At 38.6% G+C, this 21,170-nt stretch overlaps 2 protein-coding genes across 2 annotated transcripts; one reads left to right on the top strand and one right to left on the bottom strand.

Annotated features, from left to right (window-relative positions):
- Positions 1–1,830: 1,830 nt before the first annotated feature.
- On the top strand, positions 1,831–9,682 carry LOC146305624 (N-acyl-aromatic-L-amino acid amidohydrolase (carboxylate-forming) B-like). Its single transcript, XM_084712364.1, has 7 exons — positions 1,831–2,254; positions 2,535–2,813; positions 3,629–3,824; positions 3,970–4,063; positions 4,174–4,281; positions 4,415–4,527; positions 9,342–9,682. Exons 1-7 carry the CDS (start codon positions 2,250–2,252, stop codon positions 9,603–9,605), a joined length of 1,059 nt encoding a protein of 352 aa, XP_084568490.1. The 5' UTR covers positions 1,831–2,249; the 3' UTR covers positions 9,606–9,682.
- Positions 9,683–11,813: 2,131 nt separating this feature from the next.
- Positions 11,814–18,233, bottom strand: LOC146305623 (claudin domain-containing protein 1-like). Its single transcript, XM_084712363.1, has 4 exons — positions 17,457–18,233; positions 14,727–14,834; positions 14,340–14,477; positions 11,814–12,677 (listed from the first exon to the last, which is right to left on the bottom strand). The coding sequence occupies exons 1-4, from the start codon at positions 17,746–17,748 to the stop codon at positions 12,457–12,459; spliced, it is 759 nt and encodes a 252-aa protein (XP_084568489.1). The 5' UTR covers positions 17,749–18,233; the 3' UTR covers positions 11,814–12,456.
- Positions 18,234–21,170: the final 2,937 nt, after the last annotated feature.

Below are 21,170 nucleotides of genomic sequence, written 5' to 3'. Positions count from 1 at the left end.
CAAATGCTGTGATGTCAAACAAATAGCTTTTCATCCTGTTCTTTAATTTAATTTGGGTCCAACTCTACCGTTAGTTATTGATTAGGTAACGCGATTAAAGATTTGCCAAATCAGTTCTTTGGGAATTTCTGTCCTTATGTTCAGTAGGAGCTTTGGATGGGATGACAAATGTTGTCAATAAAAAATAAAAACCAATGAAAACAACTTGTCATTAGTTTGTTCCAGTTCATTTTTTAAAAATATTCATAGTTGGTCTTAACTCCATGAATAGTGTATTTGCAAATTGTGTACTGGTGATTTGATTTGGGCGTAAGCTCTTTGTTAAATTGTTAAAGCTACCATAAAAAAAATAATACATTTAGTATAAACTTAAGGGCAACTTTAAAGCAAAACAGGTGCCTGTAGAGAGCCCAAAGGATGCTAAAGGACTGTAACTGATTATTATCTATTCAACCATTCTACTTAATTTTAGTTTATACATTTTATATATTCTGTAGCAAAGAAGAGGAAAATACACTTACTGTTATACAACTTTGCTGTAAAATAATAAGGAGATCTATCTTGTACTTTGTGCTCGGTGCTAATTAGCAAATGTTTACACTAAACTATGATGGCGAACATGTTAAATCTTATACCTGTTGAACATTAACATGTTAGCATGCTGAGATTAACATTTAACTCAAACTTCTGCTGTGTGTAAGCATAGCTGTATGCTTTTGTTCAACTGTCAGATGTCCTGCTCTGCATATCGTGGTTGCAACTCCTCTGAAAGCAAAATTAAGACATTTTCTTAAAGACATTTGTACATGTTAAAAAAATAATAAAGTAGGAAAAGAATTTAATGAACACATATCAATGATAGTAAACATTGTACCTGATAAACATCAAAATGCTAGCATGCTAATATTACCATTTAGCTCAAAGTGCTGTTGTTCATGAGCATTTAAAATCTCTTGCTAAGCATGTATCTCGGTCACAACTCCTTAAAAAATGAATGTAAGTTATCTCCATTAAAACTCTTTTTATATGTTAAAAAAAAGGAATAATAATATTAGTTGATAAACATGTATCATAGCTAATATTTGCCTTTAAAATCCAGTATAGACCTTTTTCACAGCAGCCATATTGATGTCAAATAGAGAAAACACAGGTGTTACTAATGACACCGAGGTGTCATGCAAAAGAGCAGCGCCCTGACTCTTTTGGTAGGAACACAATTTTAATCAATATCATTGCAACACCTGTTGACCCACTACTTCATGTCAAAATGGTTATTGCCATTAAAAGGTCTATTGCTCAGGCTATATAGTTAAAGGCAGCAAACAAACACACATTATAGTAGAAATTTTAAACAACAAAGTAAATGTAAAAATACAATAAAAGATAAAACATGCTAAATATAGAAATTATATATTTAAAAGGCCATTTGTCAATAAAATAAAGAAAATGTACTTGCCAGACAGACACATGGACATTAAGACAAGATTTAACCTGCTATTTTTTTTATCTTTTTCTTTTGCAGTCAACCTCCTTGTATTTACAGGGACGGACTGAATCTGTGTTCTCTTTAAATCAGCTGGTTCTCTTGTTATTTTTCCTGCGAGAAGAGCTGTTTCTTTCACTGTACACACCACAGGCGCCTCTCCTGCTGTGTCATGCCAGCAGATTTATTTTCAGCCAATTTTGTGAAAGGCAGACTGGAACCTACCATCCTATACATGGGGCAGAGAGAGAAACGGGGAGTTGGGGAAAGTTGGGGAGGGGCTTGCAGCTCGGTGGACCTCACAGCTGTCAGGACCAAAAGGGAGCGACCAATACGCCGCGTCACACTCAGGACACACCCTGCCTATGATACAGTGTAGTACAGTGCAGTGCAGTGGACAAGAGGTGGTAGAGAGACGGTGAGAGTTTGCATAACAGGCAGCTACAGCCTGTACAGAGGGAGGGATGGGAATGCTGAATCAGTAAAACTGCATGAAAGCCTGGGAGAGGGTGGAAGAGGGTAAACGGCAGGGGGAGAGGGAAGAGAAAGGTAACGGCTTGGGTAAGATGTACAGTATGATGCTTCGTCATTCATTTCATCTCTTATTTGTGAATGCGGAGCTGACAGTTCGCCCTGTTTTACCTCAAGATATGCTCAGTTGAGAGACTTTATACAGACTTAATCTCAGTGCTGCTTCAGGGCAGAGTACATTTGAAGGGTTTAAAGTCGGAACTGCCCCTTTACAGTTTTCAGCAAGCCAGAAAAAATGAGGTAAGGTTTCACAAATCAGTATCTCTGCTTTGTGTTGCAGTGTTGTCTTCAATGTACCCAGTCACATCAACACTGGGGAAACTGATACCTCCCACTGAGTGAAATACTGAATAAAAAGAGATATAAGTTGTGTATGAACAGAGGAAATGCAACTCAGTCTGTGCATGTGCTGCTCAAATCTGGATGCATAATATACAGTAACATGTGAAGATGATATTTTGGTTGCATACGCTTTCAAATTCTTGCACTTTTTCCCCACTGTGTCTGTGCCTGCTCCCAGTCAGATGGAGGTAGACAAGGTGGTGTGCTTGCCAAGGTTGTCCCGGGTCGCTGTGTGCGGCGGTACCCATGGCAACGAGCTGTCTGGGGTGTACTTGGTGAGAGAGCTTCTGAAGGCGGACAAGAAAGTGATGGAGAAGGAGGAAGAGGAGAAGAAGGGGGAGGTGGAGGAAAAGCCCGTGACAGTGCTGAAGGTGCTGTCAAACCCATGGGCCATGCAGCAGTGTCGCAGATACATCAAGACAGACCTGAACCGCTGCTTCACCCATGCCACCCTCAAGTAAGATGGCACTGAGTAGGCGATGATGCTGATGTTAACAGTTCTTGGGCTGCATTACAGAAACTTCCTATCACAAGTGTCAAGTTAAGATAGGAAGAGTCTAAAATAAGAATTTTCCTAATTTGGTTTTACAAAAGCAAACCCTGACTAACTTGAGGAATCCTCTCATATTTTGCCTCATCAAATCTCAGGTTGCCCAGCAACCAACACTATATTTCTCATCTCGCCGAGCTCAACAACTGTGTAATTGTTGTTTTTTATCATTGAGGAACATTTAAACACAAAACATGGAGCAAAAACAACAAGAGCGTTTTGGTAACATCTGTGGAGAAATCCAAAGATGCTGTTTTTGGTAAATTTACAACAAAGCTAACATGTTGTATGTCTGTTGTATCCAGCATCCATTGTGAAAAAGCACTAAAAGAGCAGCCATATGGATTAATCAAGTTAGCAAACACTACCGTTAGCTACCGTTAGCTACCGCTACAAGTGGATCATTGAAAGTCAGGACAGCTTAACGGTTATCATAAAGTTGGTAGATTTTAAGATTTTAAGATCATTACAGGAAAATTTCCTAAGTGCTAGTCCTACCTTGACCTAAGTTTCCAGGATAGGAAAAATCCTATCACAGAAGCATTTCTTAAACTCATGGCTGTGTCCTATCCTATCTCTCATCCTAACTAACTTTTTTTGTTTTCTCTATTTGTCAGCTAAAAATATGACATCATCGTAGGGTTTGAGTAGCCTTTCAATCATAATATTTTGTGGCCCTGGATGATGCTGAGTTGTAATCAGATTGTTTCTCTGTCTCCCAGCGGTCCCATATCAGATGCGACCCCCTATGAGATTCTCAGATCGCGGGAACTGAACGCCATGCTGGGTCCCAAAGGGAGTCCCGATGCGGTGGATCTTATCTGCGACCTCCACAACACCACGGCCAACATGGGCCTGTGCTTCATTGCGTACTCTGACAGCGACTGGATCTGCCTGCACACATTCAGACACCTGCAGGCAAGCACAAAGTTTCCTACGCGCACTGTAAAAATAGATTAAGTGTTCAACTTACTAATTCATGTCACAGTGGCTGCTGTGAAAACGGTCTGTTCAGGTTGATAATGCAAGAAAACTAAAGTTAAGTCTGACCTGTCACTTTCAGAGGAATATGCCAGATGTACCGATGAGGTACATCCATTTTGACGTCAGCAAAAAAGAATCATATTCTCTGGATTCAGTGGGAAAACATGGCTTTGGTAAGATTTTTTTTTTAGTTACTATTTTAACATCATCTTATCAAAAGCATTTGAATACTTGATATTGTGTAATATTTAAATATTTGTCATCTCAAATATGCTTTCTGCAGCCATGGAGGTCGGCCCCCAACCCCACGGCGTGGTGAGGTCAAACATCTACACAGCAATGAAATTTGGTGTGCAGCACATGCTCGACTGGGTCCGTTTATTCAACTCAGGTGCAATTAAGCGCAGGTTACCAATTGAGTATTTCTGCTTTGCGTCCAAAAACGTCTTGAAAACGTTGCATCTTTTAAGCCCTTTGTCATTTTGTTTTAAGACCTCTTCTGCTTGCTCTGCTTTTGTTTTCAGGTACTATTTTTGAAGGAGGATTTGTGGATGTGTTCACCTTGGTTAAACACATAGACTACCCAAGAGACAGTGAGACTCGCAACATAACAGCAGCCATTCATCCTCAACTCCAGGTACAGACTGAAACGTTTTTGCCTTTTGTTCAACTTAAATACTGCTAAGCTGATTTAAATGCTTCTGAGCTCAGCCATTTAAGATTGAATAAACAAGACTAACTTTTGTGATACAATTAAAGGCAGACGAAAAAGCATTAACCTTTGTTTAAAGGTGCGTTTTCTCTGCAAGGATGAATCATGTGTGTGTGAGCTTGATGTAAAGGATGTACAAGATTAGTGTTCACAACACAGGGTGGGGCCTCTTACTGTAAAATGGCTTCATACCACAATGCAGTCTGAAACTAAATGACGTCCACGGCGTGATTTACACTCTATTTTAAACCTAGCATACTATTATTAACAGCTGAGAGTTTAAAATGTGAGTTGATAGTAAATCTTAACGACACTCCGCTGCGTGACTCATCAAATCTTTTTTCAGCAACACCATTTTACATCTATTATATCTGGACAATAATACAGAGTACACAAGTAATTAGAATTACAATAAATTACATTTAGAATAAAATAAGCCTGTAATTTGGTTAACTGCAGAGAAAACAGTGTTCAGTTTCTACACTTTCAGTTAATTAATTCCAATGTATCTGACTGAGTCTTTCAGTCATTGCACAGCAGGTCAGCTGCATATGCAAAAATGTGAAATTTATTTACAGACTAGCATACTATTAAACATATATGGAGAGTTTCTAATGTTTGCAATAATAAATTAAAATTTACTGGGGTTTAAAGTGGGCTTTCTAGAAAAGTCAATTACATTACATAGTCAAATTAAAGTCTTGCTCTCTTGTCCAAAATTCAAATGACAGTGCAACATGTTACTGGAAGTGTAGGGCAGCCACTTTGCAGAAACTTCGACCACCGTAGCTCAAGAAAATCTGACATGACTCAGGCAGAAATCTTGTAACAGAATGGAATAAGAAAAATAATGTGACGGAGTGAAAACACGATGGGTAGCAAATATGATAATGTCAGTAGTAAACAGGAATAACAACTGCACTGAGTTAGAAGTATTCAATAATAGCTTCTGATAATTGCTTTGACTTCCGTGAACAGCAGCCTTTCCACAATTAACTGGCATTGTGAATTTCATACTGTAGTTCTTACAGGAACTGCTGGCAAACTGGAAAGGCCCTGCTGCACTAAATGGAATGGGACCTTAATTAGTATCACTGGTAAAACCATGTTTGCTGTACTGTGTCTTCATCTTGGTCAAACTTGTCAACAATCCAAGAGGAAATGAGACTCAACTCCAGGCACAGCATGAAATATATTTGCCTTTTGTCCGATTTAAATGCTACTTCAGTTTGGACGAACAAGGCACTGAATCAACAAGACAAATTAGATATATGATGACAAACTACTGAACAATAAAGAGCAGACAATTTTTGTTATATAATCAAAGGCCATTTGTCCAAATAAAAAAATCAGCTTTTGTGTCAAGGTGTTGTGCGCTCTGGAAGGATGAATCATGTCTGTGTGAGTGAGCGCCGTGACATATTAATTGCAGCATATTAAACTACATTCATGTTCACACACACAGGGTGGGGCCGCCTCCTGTAAAATGCCTTCATACCACAATGCAGTTATGAAACCCAGTAAAGACTGTTGATGAACCAGAAACTCCACTGCAAAGACATATGGGAAATAGACTTAAATTAGAATAGAATTACAGTCATCTGAATTAGAAGTGATGAGAGTAAGTTTGTATTAATTACAAAGAAGATACAGTGTTCAGTCTACACTTTTAATTAATTAATTCCAATTAAGTGCTGACATCATCCAGTCATCGCACAGCAGGTCAGCTGAACATACAAAACTGTGAAATGTATTTTATCTGAGACACTGTCTTTTACCTGAGTAAGTCTTGTAAATAGTGTTTACTTGTCTATAGATTTTACCAACAGAAAAATAGGTGCTGTTGCAAGGTAACAGAAATAAAAGTTTCCTAACCTAAAATAAGATAGGCTGAAGAGTAAAACAATAACAAAAGACGTGTTGGTTTTTTTTTCTTTTAGCCAACCATCATAGCTCATGAATATCTGACATGTCTCAGGCAGAAGTGATGAGCAGGGATGAGGTCGTATTCTAGTTATATTTACGCTATGTTTGGTCACATTCGCCAACTTCCCTCCTCACTCTTTGACATATTCAATGTGTGGCAGCAAACACTGTCACTGTTGAATAAATTACGTGTTCCTCTGTTTGAATATTTTGTGTGTGTGTTTATACTCTGTCTAGCATTCTGAGACATCTTAATGCATAAATGTTATATATTACAGCTTTAACTTAAGATTTAAGATAGAAAGTTTCTATAATACAGTATGATAGTACAAATTACCAGCACTCAGTAAAGTATGAAGATGGTGCATTCATGTTACTTTGTGAAAACCTGTATATTTTGTTATAAATAGAAATTTAAAGGATGAATGGAATAAGGAAAATGTTGTGACGGGGTGATCATGCAGCATGTTATATCAACAGTGAACAGGAAGCAACCGCACCGAGTAAAATCCGATAACAGAGCATTGTGAATTCCACCATGCAGTTCCTGTTCTACCACTGATTGAGGTCTGTGGCTATTTTGTGGTTGTTTTTGTTATTTGACTAATCATAACTACGGTCTTCGTAATGCATCATGAGTGCAGCACAAGGACTCCAGGAAGTTACTACGCTTTAGGAGAAATGCAGTATCATGTAACTCCAAACCACAGTATTGTTGTTTTTGATATGAGAACGTATCACATTTCTACAACTTTCTACAACTTTCCTTTCTCTTTTGAATCCCTGAGCAGTTTTTGTGATGACAGCTCCAACAACTACAGTATACAGTTTCTGGACCTATTTATTGCTGCCCAGCTGCTTTAAATCTTCACACATACAGTATGGACATAGACCTTTTCACAGCAGCCGTTTGGATATGAAACAGTAGTGTAAACACAGGTGTTACCAGTGATACTAGTTAAGGTACCTGTCCATTCAGGTCAAACAGAGTCAGGGTGCTGCTACTGTGCATGTTGGCTAAATGGAAAGGTTCAGCCTACACTAAATGGAACGTGACTTTATTTAGCATCATTATTTCAACACATAGACTCATGGTGCAGTCTGAAACGTCTTTGCCTTTTGTCCAACTAAGCTCAGTCATTTAAGTTTGAATAAACAAGGGACCAAACCAAGAATTATAAGACCAATTAACCATATGACTACAAATTACCTAACAATAATGTACAAGACAGTTAACTATAGGCCTTTTCTCTGAAGAAAATCAGCCTTTGTATAAAGGTGCTTTATATTCTGCTGGGATGAATCATATGTTATGTGTGAGTGTGGCAACTTATTCACTGTAGGATATTAAGACATATTAGTGTTCACAGCACAGGGTGGGGCCTCCTCCTGTAAAATGGCTTCATACCAAAGTGCATTCATGACGCCAACTGGCATCCATGGCATGGTTTTCATACTAGACTGAGTTGATAGCGTCTGATAAAACCTCTGCATCCAGAAGCTCCACTGGACGGAAATAGAGAAATTAGAATTATATTAAATTTGAATAGAATTAATTAGAATTACAAAAAATGAGAGAGTAATTTTGTATTAATTACAGAGAAACACACTTTCACTTTCACAATTAGCTACTAGTGTGTTTTAGTCATTGCACAGCAAAAAAAAAAAAAATCAATAAATAAACTCTGCTAACTTTAGGATAACCATTAAGCAGCCCTAACTTTCACTTTTTCACCGGTGGTACTAGCTAATTTACTAACTAGCTAACGGTAGTGTTAGCTAATTTGCTTACTCCACATTGATCCTCTTTTATTGCTTTTACACAACGGATGCCAGAAACAGTGGAGATTTTGTCCATCGTAGCCCATCTTCTTTCTTTTATCTTGCAAGTTAACGTTGCTCTAAAATTCCCAAAACAAACATCTTTGGATTTCTCTACAGATGTTGCTAACCGAAAAAGGTCGGTTGCTGGGTAACAGACATGTTGGATTGATTACATGGGATTTCCTAAACTGAGGTAGGACAGGATGAAGTGAGCTAATGGGGATTATTAAAGCTAGTTAGGATTTGCTTCTGTAATGTCATTTTGGGAAAAATCCTGTTTGATATGGAGAGTGTCTGTATGGCCCAATACGTGATGGTAGGAATCACACTGCAGGTACCGAATGTGTTAACATCGATCGTAAACCGGAATAACATTCTCATAACTCATAACTGAGATGAAAGTATTTGATAACACAACCTTGTCAGTCACCATGACTATCATGAAAAGCATCCTCTCCATAAATACCTGCCATGTGCTAATTAAGGTTCAGTCTGTACTGTTTTTGCAACAGCTCACAATGTGAGTATGCGTGAGTCAACAAGACTCCACCGACGTCAATTCAAATGCAAGAAAAATACAGTAGCATGTGACATGTGACTGTATTATTAGTAGTATTACAGCAGTTTCAGTAACCCCTGCTCCAACAACTACTGCTTTCTCACAGCAGCCATTTTGATATAACAATATATCATCGAGTATCGCAATGAAATAATGTCTGCTGTGATATTTCGTGCTTCATTTAATTTATTATTTTCATTTTATACAAGGACTGATACTGATTGCTGCATTGTTTTTGCAGTTGTACATGATTTAAGTTGAAAAGAAAAACTAATTTTTCATGGATAAAATAAAAGCAACACTTCTGATTTATTATTTGGACATTTTTTCAAGTTGTCGTATTTCTTTGCATCTTAATATTAAATAACGCACCGTGTACTTTTATTGGGGCATTATTGGACCTTAAGTTTTTGTCTGTCCGTCCCCACAGGATCGAGACTTCTGCCTGCTCTACCCAGAAGACCCGCTGTTCCAGACTTTCTCAGGTGAAACACTGCGGTACAAAGGCAAAGAACCTATTTATCCTTTCTTCATCAATGAATGTGCTTATTACGAGAAGGCCATCGCTCTCTCGCTGGCAAGAAAAAGACGTGTGATGGTTCCTGCAGTCCGAGTGCAGACAGCGGAGGAGCAACAAGCCAACGAAGAAGATTTTGGATCAGAAGAGGAAGAGGAGGAAGAGGAGGAGGAGTGAGGATGGACTTTTTAAAATATCTGACATGATGAGACTGATGTGACTACGTAATAAATTTTACAAAAATGTTACTTTTATTGGAATGACGACAGTTGCTTGGAATAAGCATGTGTACACTCGCATACACACGCACACACAATATTTAAGTGTACAGTTATTAACTGTTTAAGCTCACAACTGGAGAATGAACATCACATTCATTGCAGAGTCACAAAAGCACAGTCATACAGTGACATTTGCTGTTATATGCACGCTACAGTGGCTTCAGGGATATAACCATTTCTTGAATTAAAAGGCTGAATATGCAAAATACAATCTGATTTATCATGAGACCTATCACACATAGTGCATCATTTCACAGACATTCTTTAGTTTTATGAAATCGTGTTACTGGTGGTCATTTTTATATTACTGGACACACAGTATAGCATGAGCTTTAGGATAATAATGGTATTTTTTCTTTTTTAAATGTATTTTTGGGACATTTACATCATCAAAAATAGAAATTCACTACTCACCACTACAGCAATATTCAGGATATGTCTGACAATAATTTAAGTGCAAAGGAATACCGTAGCTTATCACAATATGGCCTTTAAATTACATTCATAATGCCTAACAGGGAAACACAGTTTCCCTTAAATCCTGTTGAATTGAAATGGTGATAACAAATTAATACAAAAACAAAGGAGCAAATATAAATTAAATAAATAAAAACAAGCACAACTGAAGTCACAAAAACAATTTATATGAGCATGTAAGGTCAAAAAAACAAAACAAATCACAAAGTGGCAAAAACTACTACTATGTTGAAAAAAGTATGACTTTTTGATCTTTTCTACAAAAAACTAAAAAAAATGAATCAAAACATTAAAAATATGCTTGAAAATAGCAAAGAAAACAATTCATTGGGTAAACAAATAATGAACAGTTTGGCCTTAATAATGGCCATGAATAAATAAACGTCACTTCAAATAAAAAAAGGGTGAACGTAAATGGAACAAAACCTGAAACATATGTACAGTAATAGTCATCGTCACTCTCATTGTATTCACCACATTCCCAGACTATGTTTAGAAGCAGCACAAGTAAAAGACCGATTATATAACAGCAATCCTCCGTCAAAATAAATATATAATGGTTTGCGTACACGGTTATTGTTTTGCTGCAGTCAGTGACAAGGAAACACACTCAGGGTGTGTCGTGGACATCTTCACTTCACTGCCGTCTTTTCACGAGGGCAACAAAGAGCAGATGTCACCACACCCCATTGTGACTCTGGGTGTGATAAGAGGTGCAAAACACTTGAAAATTTCAACCGTCAGATGTGAGTGATAGGTGTGTCCCAGTCTCATGTCACATGCATTCGTACTTCAGTGACAACTCTTGTTTATTTCAATCTGGATAAAATTTGGATCGACTCCACTTGTATCATCGTCAGGTCAAAGCACACAGACAGAAACCTTCTGATCAAATCAATCAAGAAACAAGCTGCAAACAGCGAGAGGACACAAATGAAATATTGGTAATTATATATCGTTGCACACAACCTGCCAGCAATCCCAATTTTCCTGTGTTCCTCCCATAATTTGCATGACCCTTGACTTATTATTTTAAGAATAATTGTCATACAACTATGATTCACAATAAACCGTGCTAAAATTTCCAACGATTAGTATTAATGTTTGAAATTTTAATTATTAGTAAAATCTTGTTTGATTACCGTGTTTGAAATACTCATGTTAAATACTGTCCAGCATCAGCCACAGTTAGGAACGGTCTCCCAGATGCAGGCGTAGCATGCATGGTGGGTTTGTTTTGCATCAATTAAAAACATCAACATCACAAAAGGACGTGACGTCATTTCAAATTGATGAGAGGTTTTCAATATAAAACCTGGTGAAATGATTTCAGTGTGATAACCGTGATGATTTTGGTCACTATAACTGTGATATAAAACTTTTAATACCGTTTCATCTGTGGTCTGATGTCGCAGTCAGTCACTTGTTTTATAGAGCTGAACAGTTAATTGAAATTTTATTGCAATCGCAGTTCAACAAACTGCAAATCGCAGAAGGGTGCAATATTTGTTAAAAGTGAAATGTGTGCCAAAATACCATTTTAAATTGAATATTTTCATGCTGCAGAGATGTCCTAGCCTACACATCATATTCCACAGACTGAAGAAAACATTTTTTTTTGGTATTAAAAAAAAAAATTCACACCATAAATACTGCAATGCAATATGTATTTCTTTATTCAGAAACTGCTCAGCCGTCCTGTTTGAATAATAATTTAATCGGTTGCCATAGTTTTCTCTTCTAAATAAGTTTGACTAACCTGTGCACTTGTTTAAAACTTGTCTGATACATATAACCTACTGACCGCTCGTGTGTCTTGTCCTGTCAAACTTGCTTTGAAGCAAAGCCGCTGTATACCTAAAGGCTAGCAATTAACTTGAGTACCGTAATTGTCCTTTAATTGTAACAGCGTAAACGCACTCTATGTTCAGAACTTGGCACGAATGAATCTGTAATATGAAACTGGGACACAGCTAATGCTTCTCAGCCTGGTGTTAAATTACTCTGAACGAAGCATATGTTGCACTGGACACATCTTTCTGGTTGACCTTTTTCAAACCAATTCCATAACCCCTCGAGAGATAAAAATCAAATCTTTTAATGCAGCAGATAGGGTCATTACTATAGACTACATGCACTTTAATCCATCAGAGGGCAAAATGCACAGATTAACCCACATCCCATTCCTCTGAGATCATAATAAAATGCATCTTGGTGTAAGAGTGGGGTTTGAATTGAAAGAGGGCAGAGATCCACAGCTGGATCTCAGTCTATGCCACCCGGTAGGCGGTCATGCGGTAGTAGTTCTGACTGTGGCTGCGTGCCGCCCACACCAGTAGGGCGGCGGCCATCATGTGGAGCGGAGAGGAAATGAGGGCCAAGTAGAGGGACCAGCCAAGAGAGCCATCCACCTTATCAGGCAGCATCGACACCCTGTGAAGCAGGTCCATCCCTGCCAGGTAGCAGCACACTGTGGCTAAGGTGCAGAGACCTGCAGGGCACAGGATCAGGTGGCATCTTTAGATGACAAATTTCTGTGCATACACACATACACACAGCAGACATTTTGACTTGTTATAGATGCAAAAGCTCAGGTGTTGCGTTGGTGTGATTTCCACCCCTTCTCTCTACACATTTGCTGGCTTGGCTTGACTCTGTTTGACTTGGCACGTCAGCCCAGCAAATCAGGAATCTGTGTCTCCATTAGAGCATGACTAGCCACTTGAAGATGTGTCTTTTCACTAAAGACAAGCTTAGCTTGAGTAAACCAGCTGTAAAACAGCAGATAAACACTACATTTCCTATATGTTCTTCACAATAAAAGTCTCCCGTTATATTGTTATTTGACAGCTTTTTTTTATGAATCAGCAAAATCAGTGAATGTTGGGTTTTCATCAGCTGTAACTTCACACAAATTCTATCTGGCTGACAGTAAACATGAAACAGTAAGTACTGGAAGTGGAGACAGCGATGCTCGGGAGAAATTAAACTTCAAACCAGAGAGATTCACTTAGAAGCTACAAAAAAAGGTGAGAACTGAACTGTGTATTCAGACTTTTAAAAACATCTGCTCTCCTGCACAAACAAGTTGGGTCTCATGACAAAACTCTTGCTTGAGGGGGAGGAGGGGGTGTGACTGTGTTGCGACTTGGCACAGCTAACCAAGTTGCAAGAGGCAATAGAAGTGCAAGTCAGCATAACAGTTCCAGGGAAAACCCCAAATTATACCTCCTTCCTGGATGGTTAAATATTGCATTGCTTTAGTCTACACAGTGCAGTTTCAGGTCATTCATTGCATTAATAGTCATTAAACCTAAATTAATTGGGTTTTTTGGCTTCAGTGGCAGTGCAAAAAGCTGTAAATATGTTATCACCTTATGAAGTTAATATGGTGATCCTGTTGGCAAACAACTGCTTATTCACACATCCAGCAGACAACAAACAAGATTAGCATTCACTGCCTGATAAATCTAACACTAATATTCACTCTCCTTTTAGTTCAATTTTGTTCTGAGACATATCTGATTCCTTAGCTGCTAAATCCTTCACTATGTTCAGCAGCTAGTTGCTAACTCTGTCTGTCTGCTGTTTGGTGCTGGGCAGGTCGTCTGCAGTCATATTTTGAGAGTTTTTGTCATTCCATCCTCAAATTATATGTACTGAAGACTGAGGGAATTTACCTAGAGGTACTGAGTGTATATTTGGAAGTTAAAATTGAAATTATTGACATGTATGATTCCAGTGAGTAATTTCTAGTGAGAAACTTGGAGACTATTTTCACAGAGACGACTGATTGAGAGACTCAGATGTTTTTGCAGAATGTTATTATGCCACAGTGAAGTTCACCTTTGACCTTTAACCTTGCCTGTACAGAGGCATAAAAAGCTGCCTGACATGGCCAGAAACTAGGTTGATGCAGTGAGAGCGATCCAAATCATTGTGTATGTTAATGTATGAATCGATTAGAGTAAAATTAAAATTAAATTCTGAACATGCTTGTTTGGTTCCTACAATTACAACTCCCTGTTTTTAGATGTAGGTCAAGGCAAACTGATTATTAAAGCTTAAAAGCTTGATCATCCACTTTAATGACTCATGTGGTGAAACTTGCCAGGTACCAGAAAGTGGTTCTGTGCAGCTGAACAGGTCTTACCAGCCAGCAGGTGAAGTACTCCTATGCCCAGGGTGGGGGTGAGGCTCCGGCAGAGGCAGGCACAGAACCCCGTCAGGCCTGCCAACACCACCAGACCCAGGGACACCAGTGGCAGCAGAAACTGGCACCTCCACAAGTCTATACATACATGCACACACACACACACACACACACACACACACACACACACAGAAAGGTATAATTGTGTGGGCATCACACTTACTGAGGTCTTTGTTTTCTCACCTTCATATGCATGGCAGAAGAGAGAGCCCTGATTGGAGGCAATGTATTATTAAACAGCACATATTGGTCATGATTAATGCAGAGGCTGAATATGGTGGAAATTTTCCTAAAGCTTAAGGGTAAACACGTTGTGACTGAACTTACAGGTGCGCAGCATGTCCTCTCCACTGTTGTGGTTTCCTGGTTCTTTATACTTGGGAACGAACTGCTGAGGTAGAGTGAAGCTCCGACACTCCAACACCATCTTGACATCTGAAAGAGGTTGTTTACGTGAAGAATCAGTGTCTGAGCAAGCCATAGATTGCCACGGATTTTACCTTTCGCCTATACATCAAAAGGAGAAAGCACACAGGAGTCTAGTATGTCTTACACTGAGAGTGGTACTTGGCCAAGGAGAATGAAGAAATAATCAATACATGCTTTTTCCTGATGTTCCCTTCAATTCTGGAGTTTCAGTCCTCCAGGATAGTCTTTAAACATTCACAGATACGGTCATGATGACCCTATGACTAAATAAGGTCCAACCCAAGACATTAACAGCATATAGTATTCGTCTGCAAATCCAAACACAGGAATTATGAATACACAAGGTCTGACACTACAGCTTAGCACCCTTAGCTCCACAGCTCAGCGTCAGTATTATCCAAACCAGATTACAGTTACGTCTTCTCCCTTCAGAGAGACAAGACAAACACCTCTCCGACCTCAGCCGTCACAGCAACACTATCAAATTGTTCCCTTGTTTGTCTGAAAGGAGAAGACAGCTGCATCTACTGTCTAGAAGAGAGACTGTATGACTGTTAAAATTTAGTGCAGGCCTCTCAGTGACTCAGAGCTTTTGTATGATACCTAAAACTGGAAAATTCCCTAATGCAGATGAATAAAGCCAACTTGTAGAGAGCTGTTATGTTGGGATGTATTTTTTAAGATACACAATTATTTTGTGTGGCTAAGAAAAAACTCAAGACCCATGTGTATTCATACTACTTTTCAGGTCTCGAGCTGAGGAAATACTTATACTTATAGTGATAGATGCAGATCACAATAGCCAAAACACATCAGTGAAATCACAATATCCAAAAGTGCAATATCCAAATTGCAGAAGCAGGACAAAAGTCACATTTTTTTGGAAAAGGAGAAGACAGCATTATAATGGAAGTACTACAGTGCTGCAGAGATGCTCTGGCCTATAAATATCCTCTTCAGATGCTTGTTTGGTACAGACTGCAACAAATGTCGCATCATCACTTCTTGTTTCAGTAAAAAGGAAAAATGTAATGCAAAAATGATCATTCCCACTAATCACTATTTCAGTCAAAATAATCGCAATATGACATGTTTGCATGTAGCAGAGATGAGCCTTGGCTAACAAGAAAACAAAAAATTACTAAACTTTTGTCACTTATATCATCCCACAGGTAAAAAGAACAGACAACAAAAAGGCTATTTATATTATATTTAAGTCATTTTTAGCCAAAAATGCCCAAAATTTCACTGGCATCATGCAAATTTTCTATGAAAGTAAACTCAACATTTTGGGGTATTTGACTGCTAGTCAGAAAAAAAATAATTTGAGTTTGCTAACTTGGGCTTCAGGGAATAATGATGAACATTTCACTATCTTCTGACATTTTATAAACTGAACAATCAATCGACTATTAAAAAAAAATAACTGCCAAATGATAATTAAAGTGAGTGTTGTTTGCAGTACACCTATAATAGAATAATACTACCATGACCAACACTGGCGGACTCAGGCTGTCTGAGAGGCAGGGGTGGGAAACAAAAAAAAACTACAAGAGCACCAGTGTGCAGAAGGTTGCGATGCATTTATGGTGATACAGTTCCAACACATTTCCTGGCATGTAGAGCAGCCTGCATCATGTTTTCACCATTTTAAGGCCCCCCCAGGGGACACTTTGACATGTTTTCCTGCACCTTGTTGGGCCACAGTAGACAGACTTTTGCAGCATTTTTTCCCACCAGTGGAAAACCACTTCAGTTTGATTACTTAACACGCAGAAAAAAATAAAGCGATTTGATAAAACACTGCTTTATGACTTCCCACCTCCACAAAACCATGTGGGAGAAACTATTTGGGTCGGTCCGCAAGTGGCAGGTGAAAGGAACCAGATTAAAATAACCGGTCTTCTCATCATACGCACTGGTGCTGATGTGCTCTGGTTTTTATATGGTGTTAGGGGACGTATGGCTCAAATGTGTCATCAAGTAATGCCCAAAAAATCCTGAACACAGCAATGGTCTGACTCCACAGTTCAATAGTACACAGTTCACAGTCTTTTCACATGTTGTCAAAATTATTCACTAACATAAGTCTCTTAATTTCCTTTAAATGTGTCCAAATAGACATTTTTAAGGCAGCCATTTTGACATGAAACAGTAATAGTACAGGTGTTGCCAACAATGCTAGTTAAGGTTCTGTCTCATTCAGGTCAGAGTGCTGCTCATTGGAGAGGCTCTGCTTCACAAAATGCTACAGGATTTTAATTAGTATCACTGGTGACACCTGTGTTTAGCCTGTCATGTCATGTCAATATGGCTGCTTTGAAAAAGGTCAGCATCCTCAGGGTGGTAAGTGTTGTCTGAGTATCTTCTGGGTTTTTCAACGCCAACTGTGGATTTATTTGTCAGATAACCGGATGCTTTGCTCTGTGACTCAGATGCAGTCATCTCACGGAGAGGCCTTACAGCTCCTACATGAGCCACACCTGATGGCATCTACCTGAGAAAGGTAGGGCTCATAGTCAGACAGCAGCTCTACAGTTAAAAACTTGTGAGACTAATGACTCACCTGTCTGCAGAGGTTACATGCCACTTTGGTGCGTTGGATCAGTTAGGCCTAAATAAACATACCTGGCTCTTTGTACCAGTGACCGTTGGCAGGGACGAGCACACACCGCCACCAGAGGCCCACGGTCCCGTTGAGGCGGAACAGGGTGTCGCTGTAGGTTTTCTCATCAAACTCTCCGTCCATGAACTCCTCATACAGGGAGCGCAGCTCGGACACGTTGGCCTCACCGCGCACGGTGGGGCTGCTGTACTGGTACCAGTGCTGCGTACCGATGGCCACCGACAGATACACGGTGGCCAGTATGCTCAGCACGCAGGCGATGACCAGAGCTGTAGCGTAGCGGTTGTCAACCATTGTTCACCGAGCCAGAGATACGTCAAAAGGGATTAAGTTGATGCCAGTGGTCGAGTCGTCGCGCATCAATTTGGTCACACTGCGATGCTTCCTGTCAGACACCCTCATCCAAGTCACTCTGGCATCGTCACGTCTGCAAAATATACCGTGCGATAGCCAACGACAGCCTTTTATTTTAATGATTGATACTCATCTCCAGTGCTGTCCTAACAGTCAGCGTCGGCAGCCCTGCAGGCCGGCTTGGATGCGCCATCTGTTCCCTTGTCCCACTTCCACAGATGGTGGGTGGCCCCGACGCTGCGGCAGTTATCACACAGCTAGTCCGCGATAAAATCCCCTTCTCCCCACTAACAAAATAAAACAGGGCTGTATTATAAGGTGCGTTATGCCCAAGGGAACCCCAGCCTGCAAATGCAAATTGCATGGGTCTGTTTTGGTCAGCAGGGTGATGCCGGCCGGGTGCACCCAGCTCAGGATGATGTGAGTTGTAAACACACTAATCCATGCGTTTTCCTCTTCCGGTTCCGCTGATCAGCAGATATAAAAATAACCTCTTCTCAGCCAGAACGCTTACCGAGAGAGCAGTGATGGGCAACAAAACAGCAATATGAAAATGGCAAAGTGTTTTCAATAAATAAATAAAATTAGGCTGTTGTAAACCTCAGTTGTAAACACTATCAACAACTAACTGAGCTATCCAATATTTAAAATCTGCAGTTTTAGTTTCAATCCCTGTAATTTGGTGAATATTTTTTACCTTGTATTGTTTTTTTCTCTAAGATATTTAATATATTTCACTTAATTACAGTCAGTCAGTGTATTTGTATCATTATCCAAATCTCCTTTCCTTTTTGTTGCAAATCTAGGGTTGTTCCCCAGTATGCTAACTGTGCAACCAAATTGCTCATAACTGAATGAATACACACTTAGCTTCTTATTTTACAAATATAATGTTATCTTGCAATATTAAAGACATGTTTTGATTTTGAATGAGTTAAATTGAAGCCACAATAAATTAAACCCAACAAGCTGGCTAGAAAGGAATGAATGAATGAATGATTCATTTTTAAAAATGTGAAAATATTTAAAAATTACACAAACACCATGAGAGATCTCACAGAACACAGCTATGCATGATTACATAAATACACTTATAAGAAAGTTGACAGTGCATTGTTTGGACATAATATATAATGTATAGCACAACCCTTCATAAAAAAGTGATGCATTGATTCAGGGTTGGAGTTGGCAGCATTATGAGCTGCATGAGTTCCTTCATATAGATTTCCAAAATTCAGTATCCATTAATAACATCAGACATAAATTATCTATTCAACTAGGAATATTTTGAGAGTGTGAAAAATATGTAGAATCTAATGTATTAGGGCGCAGCTTTCTTCATATATCCTGCAATTCATCACAAATTTTTAAAACTAATTTATTGTTTTCATTATCAATGAGTAGTTTGGTCTATAAGATAGAAAAAAGTAGCCAAGGTGCCTTCATATTCAAGAGGTGGGAACCTGAAACTTCTTTGGTGAAAAATGGTAAAAAACAGCGGTCAGAATTGTTGCAGATTAATTTGATTGTCTAATCAGTTCAGCTCTAGCTCACAGTGTGTTTTTTTCAAAGTAATTGTAATGTGTTGCATTATTTAACTAAATATCGATTAATTAGTTGCAAAGAAATGTCACATTTTAAATCTAACAAATAAAGTTAAATTCATAAGCAACAAAACCACTATTTGTCTAATTCAATACACTAAACAAGCAGAATTTTAGAAGTCTTCCAATAGATGTGAAAGGAACAGCGCTCATCATTGGTTAGCTAATATGTCTACTCAGAATACTAATGCAATCCTTGAATGAATAAATAGAAACAGGAGTTTGAACGATTGGAATGTTATACATCTGGAACGTAATGTACTACCGCGTGTCAAGTTTCCTGTTCTAGCTGAGAAGCCTAACTTGTTTTTCATCAGAAACAATGCCTTCACGAAACAGCTCATCACAGTTAATTAGAAAAGTGAACAACACAAGCGTCAAAGTTAAGAAAAGCTGTGTTAAGTCGAGTTGAACTGTATTTTTTGTATTGCATTTACATAAGTTTAGGTTTAAGACACCAAATTTCGGAGCTCGGTGTAGCGTTGACTCCATGTGAGCCGGTACGCAGCCTCAGGCAACGGCCGTCCTGGCTGTTCTGAGGTCGACGTTTGAATCTAAATGTAACCGTGCTTTGGCGACCTGCCAGAGGAGATGAGGCTTGAAGAATCAGTGACACCTTTTACTGCTTAAAACCCATGTTTATAGATTGGCCTTCAAGTGACGTCTTAATTTATTATTTCTAAGTTAACATTATGTGACGATGCCTTTTTTATCCTTATCTTTTGTTCTTTTTTAATATATTTATATCTATTAATTTAATTAGATTTTTAATCCTCATCTCTTTTATTGCTCTGTCTTCTATTTTCTTTGTTTTTGTCTTTTTTGCTTGGTGCTTATTTTAGCTCAATTTTAGCTTATCTTTGCCTTAGCTTTGTCTGTCAAAGCACTTTATAAACTCAGTTTTTAAAGGTGCTATTCATATGAAGTTATTACTATTATAACATTAGAAACTTTTAGATATATATTGCTGTATAAAAGACTCTATTGGAGCAGTTCATCGGTTTTAGGACCCATATCAAATTTGTGCTCCTGCTTTGCTATCCTTTACCGTGATGAAAGACTCGTATCTGTGGTGTAACACAAATCTGTGACATGACTCCTTTGACTTGAGTTTTGAATTGTTAAAGGATGTCGGTTCCTTTTGTCATCTTGCAAACTTTCCAGGTTATTATTTCTTGGGTGGGTGTAGCTGCTGTTCAAAAATAAGACAAGCCTTTACTGATCTCCAAAAGAGGAAATTTTAAGTGTTACAGTAACAGTCAAGACTGTCATCTCTCTTCCATCTTCTTTTCCTCTTACAAAACAAAACGCTGTTAAGAGAATTTCCCATCTGTGACACAAAAATACATGTCTTGCTAGGACTTACAAGCTAATTAGCTTACTGCTTACGTATTTGTGTCACAAAACCTGATTTCTTTTGGGTAATTTTGTGAAAGACCTTTATTTACCACACTGCAACACTTTATTCTTCTCACTTTACCAATTTAAAAAGGAGATTTATGGGAAAACATTGTTACTTTGATAACTCTTGTCTGGCAACCTGTCTATTAAAATGCATTTTTTTAGACCTGTCAGTCAATGTTGTTTTTTAAAAACAACACATCCCTCAGCCTGTCTCATGGTATCCAAGTAAATAATAATCTCAAAGCCAAAGTAAACTATGCACCACTCCCAGTTTTCTATTTCTGAAGAAACTGACATAACAAAAGGCTGAGACCAGTTCACTGTAAGACACTATTGTGACGTGCAATTATATAT

This window comes from Lutjanus erythropterus, chromosome 23 (genome assembly GCF_056507025.1).
Source record: "Lutjanus erythropterus isolate fLutEry1 chromosome 23, fLutEry1.hap2, whole genome shotgun sequence".
Classification (NCBI taxonomy): domain Eukaryota; kingdom Metazoa; phylum Chordata; class Actinopteri; order Lutjaniformes; family Lutjanidae; genus Lutjanus; species Lutjanus erythropterus.
Note: the sequence above shows the minus strand (reverse complement) of the source record. Positions and strands in the feature narration are given on the sequence as shown.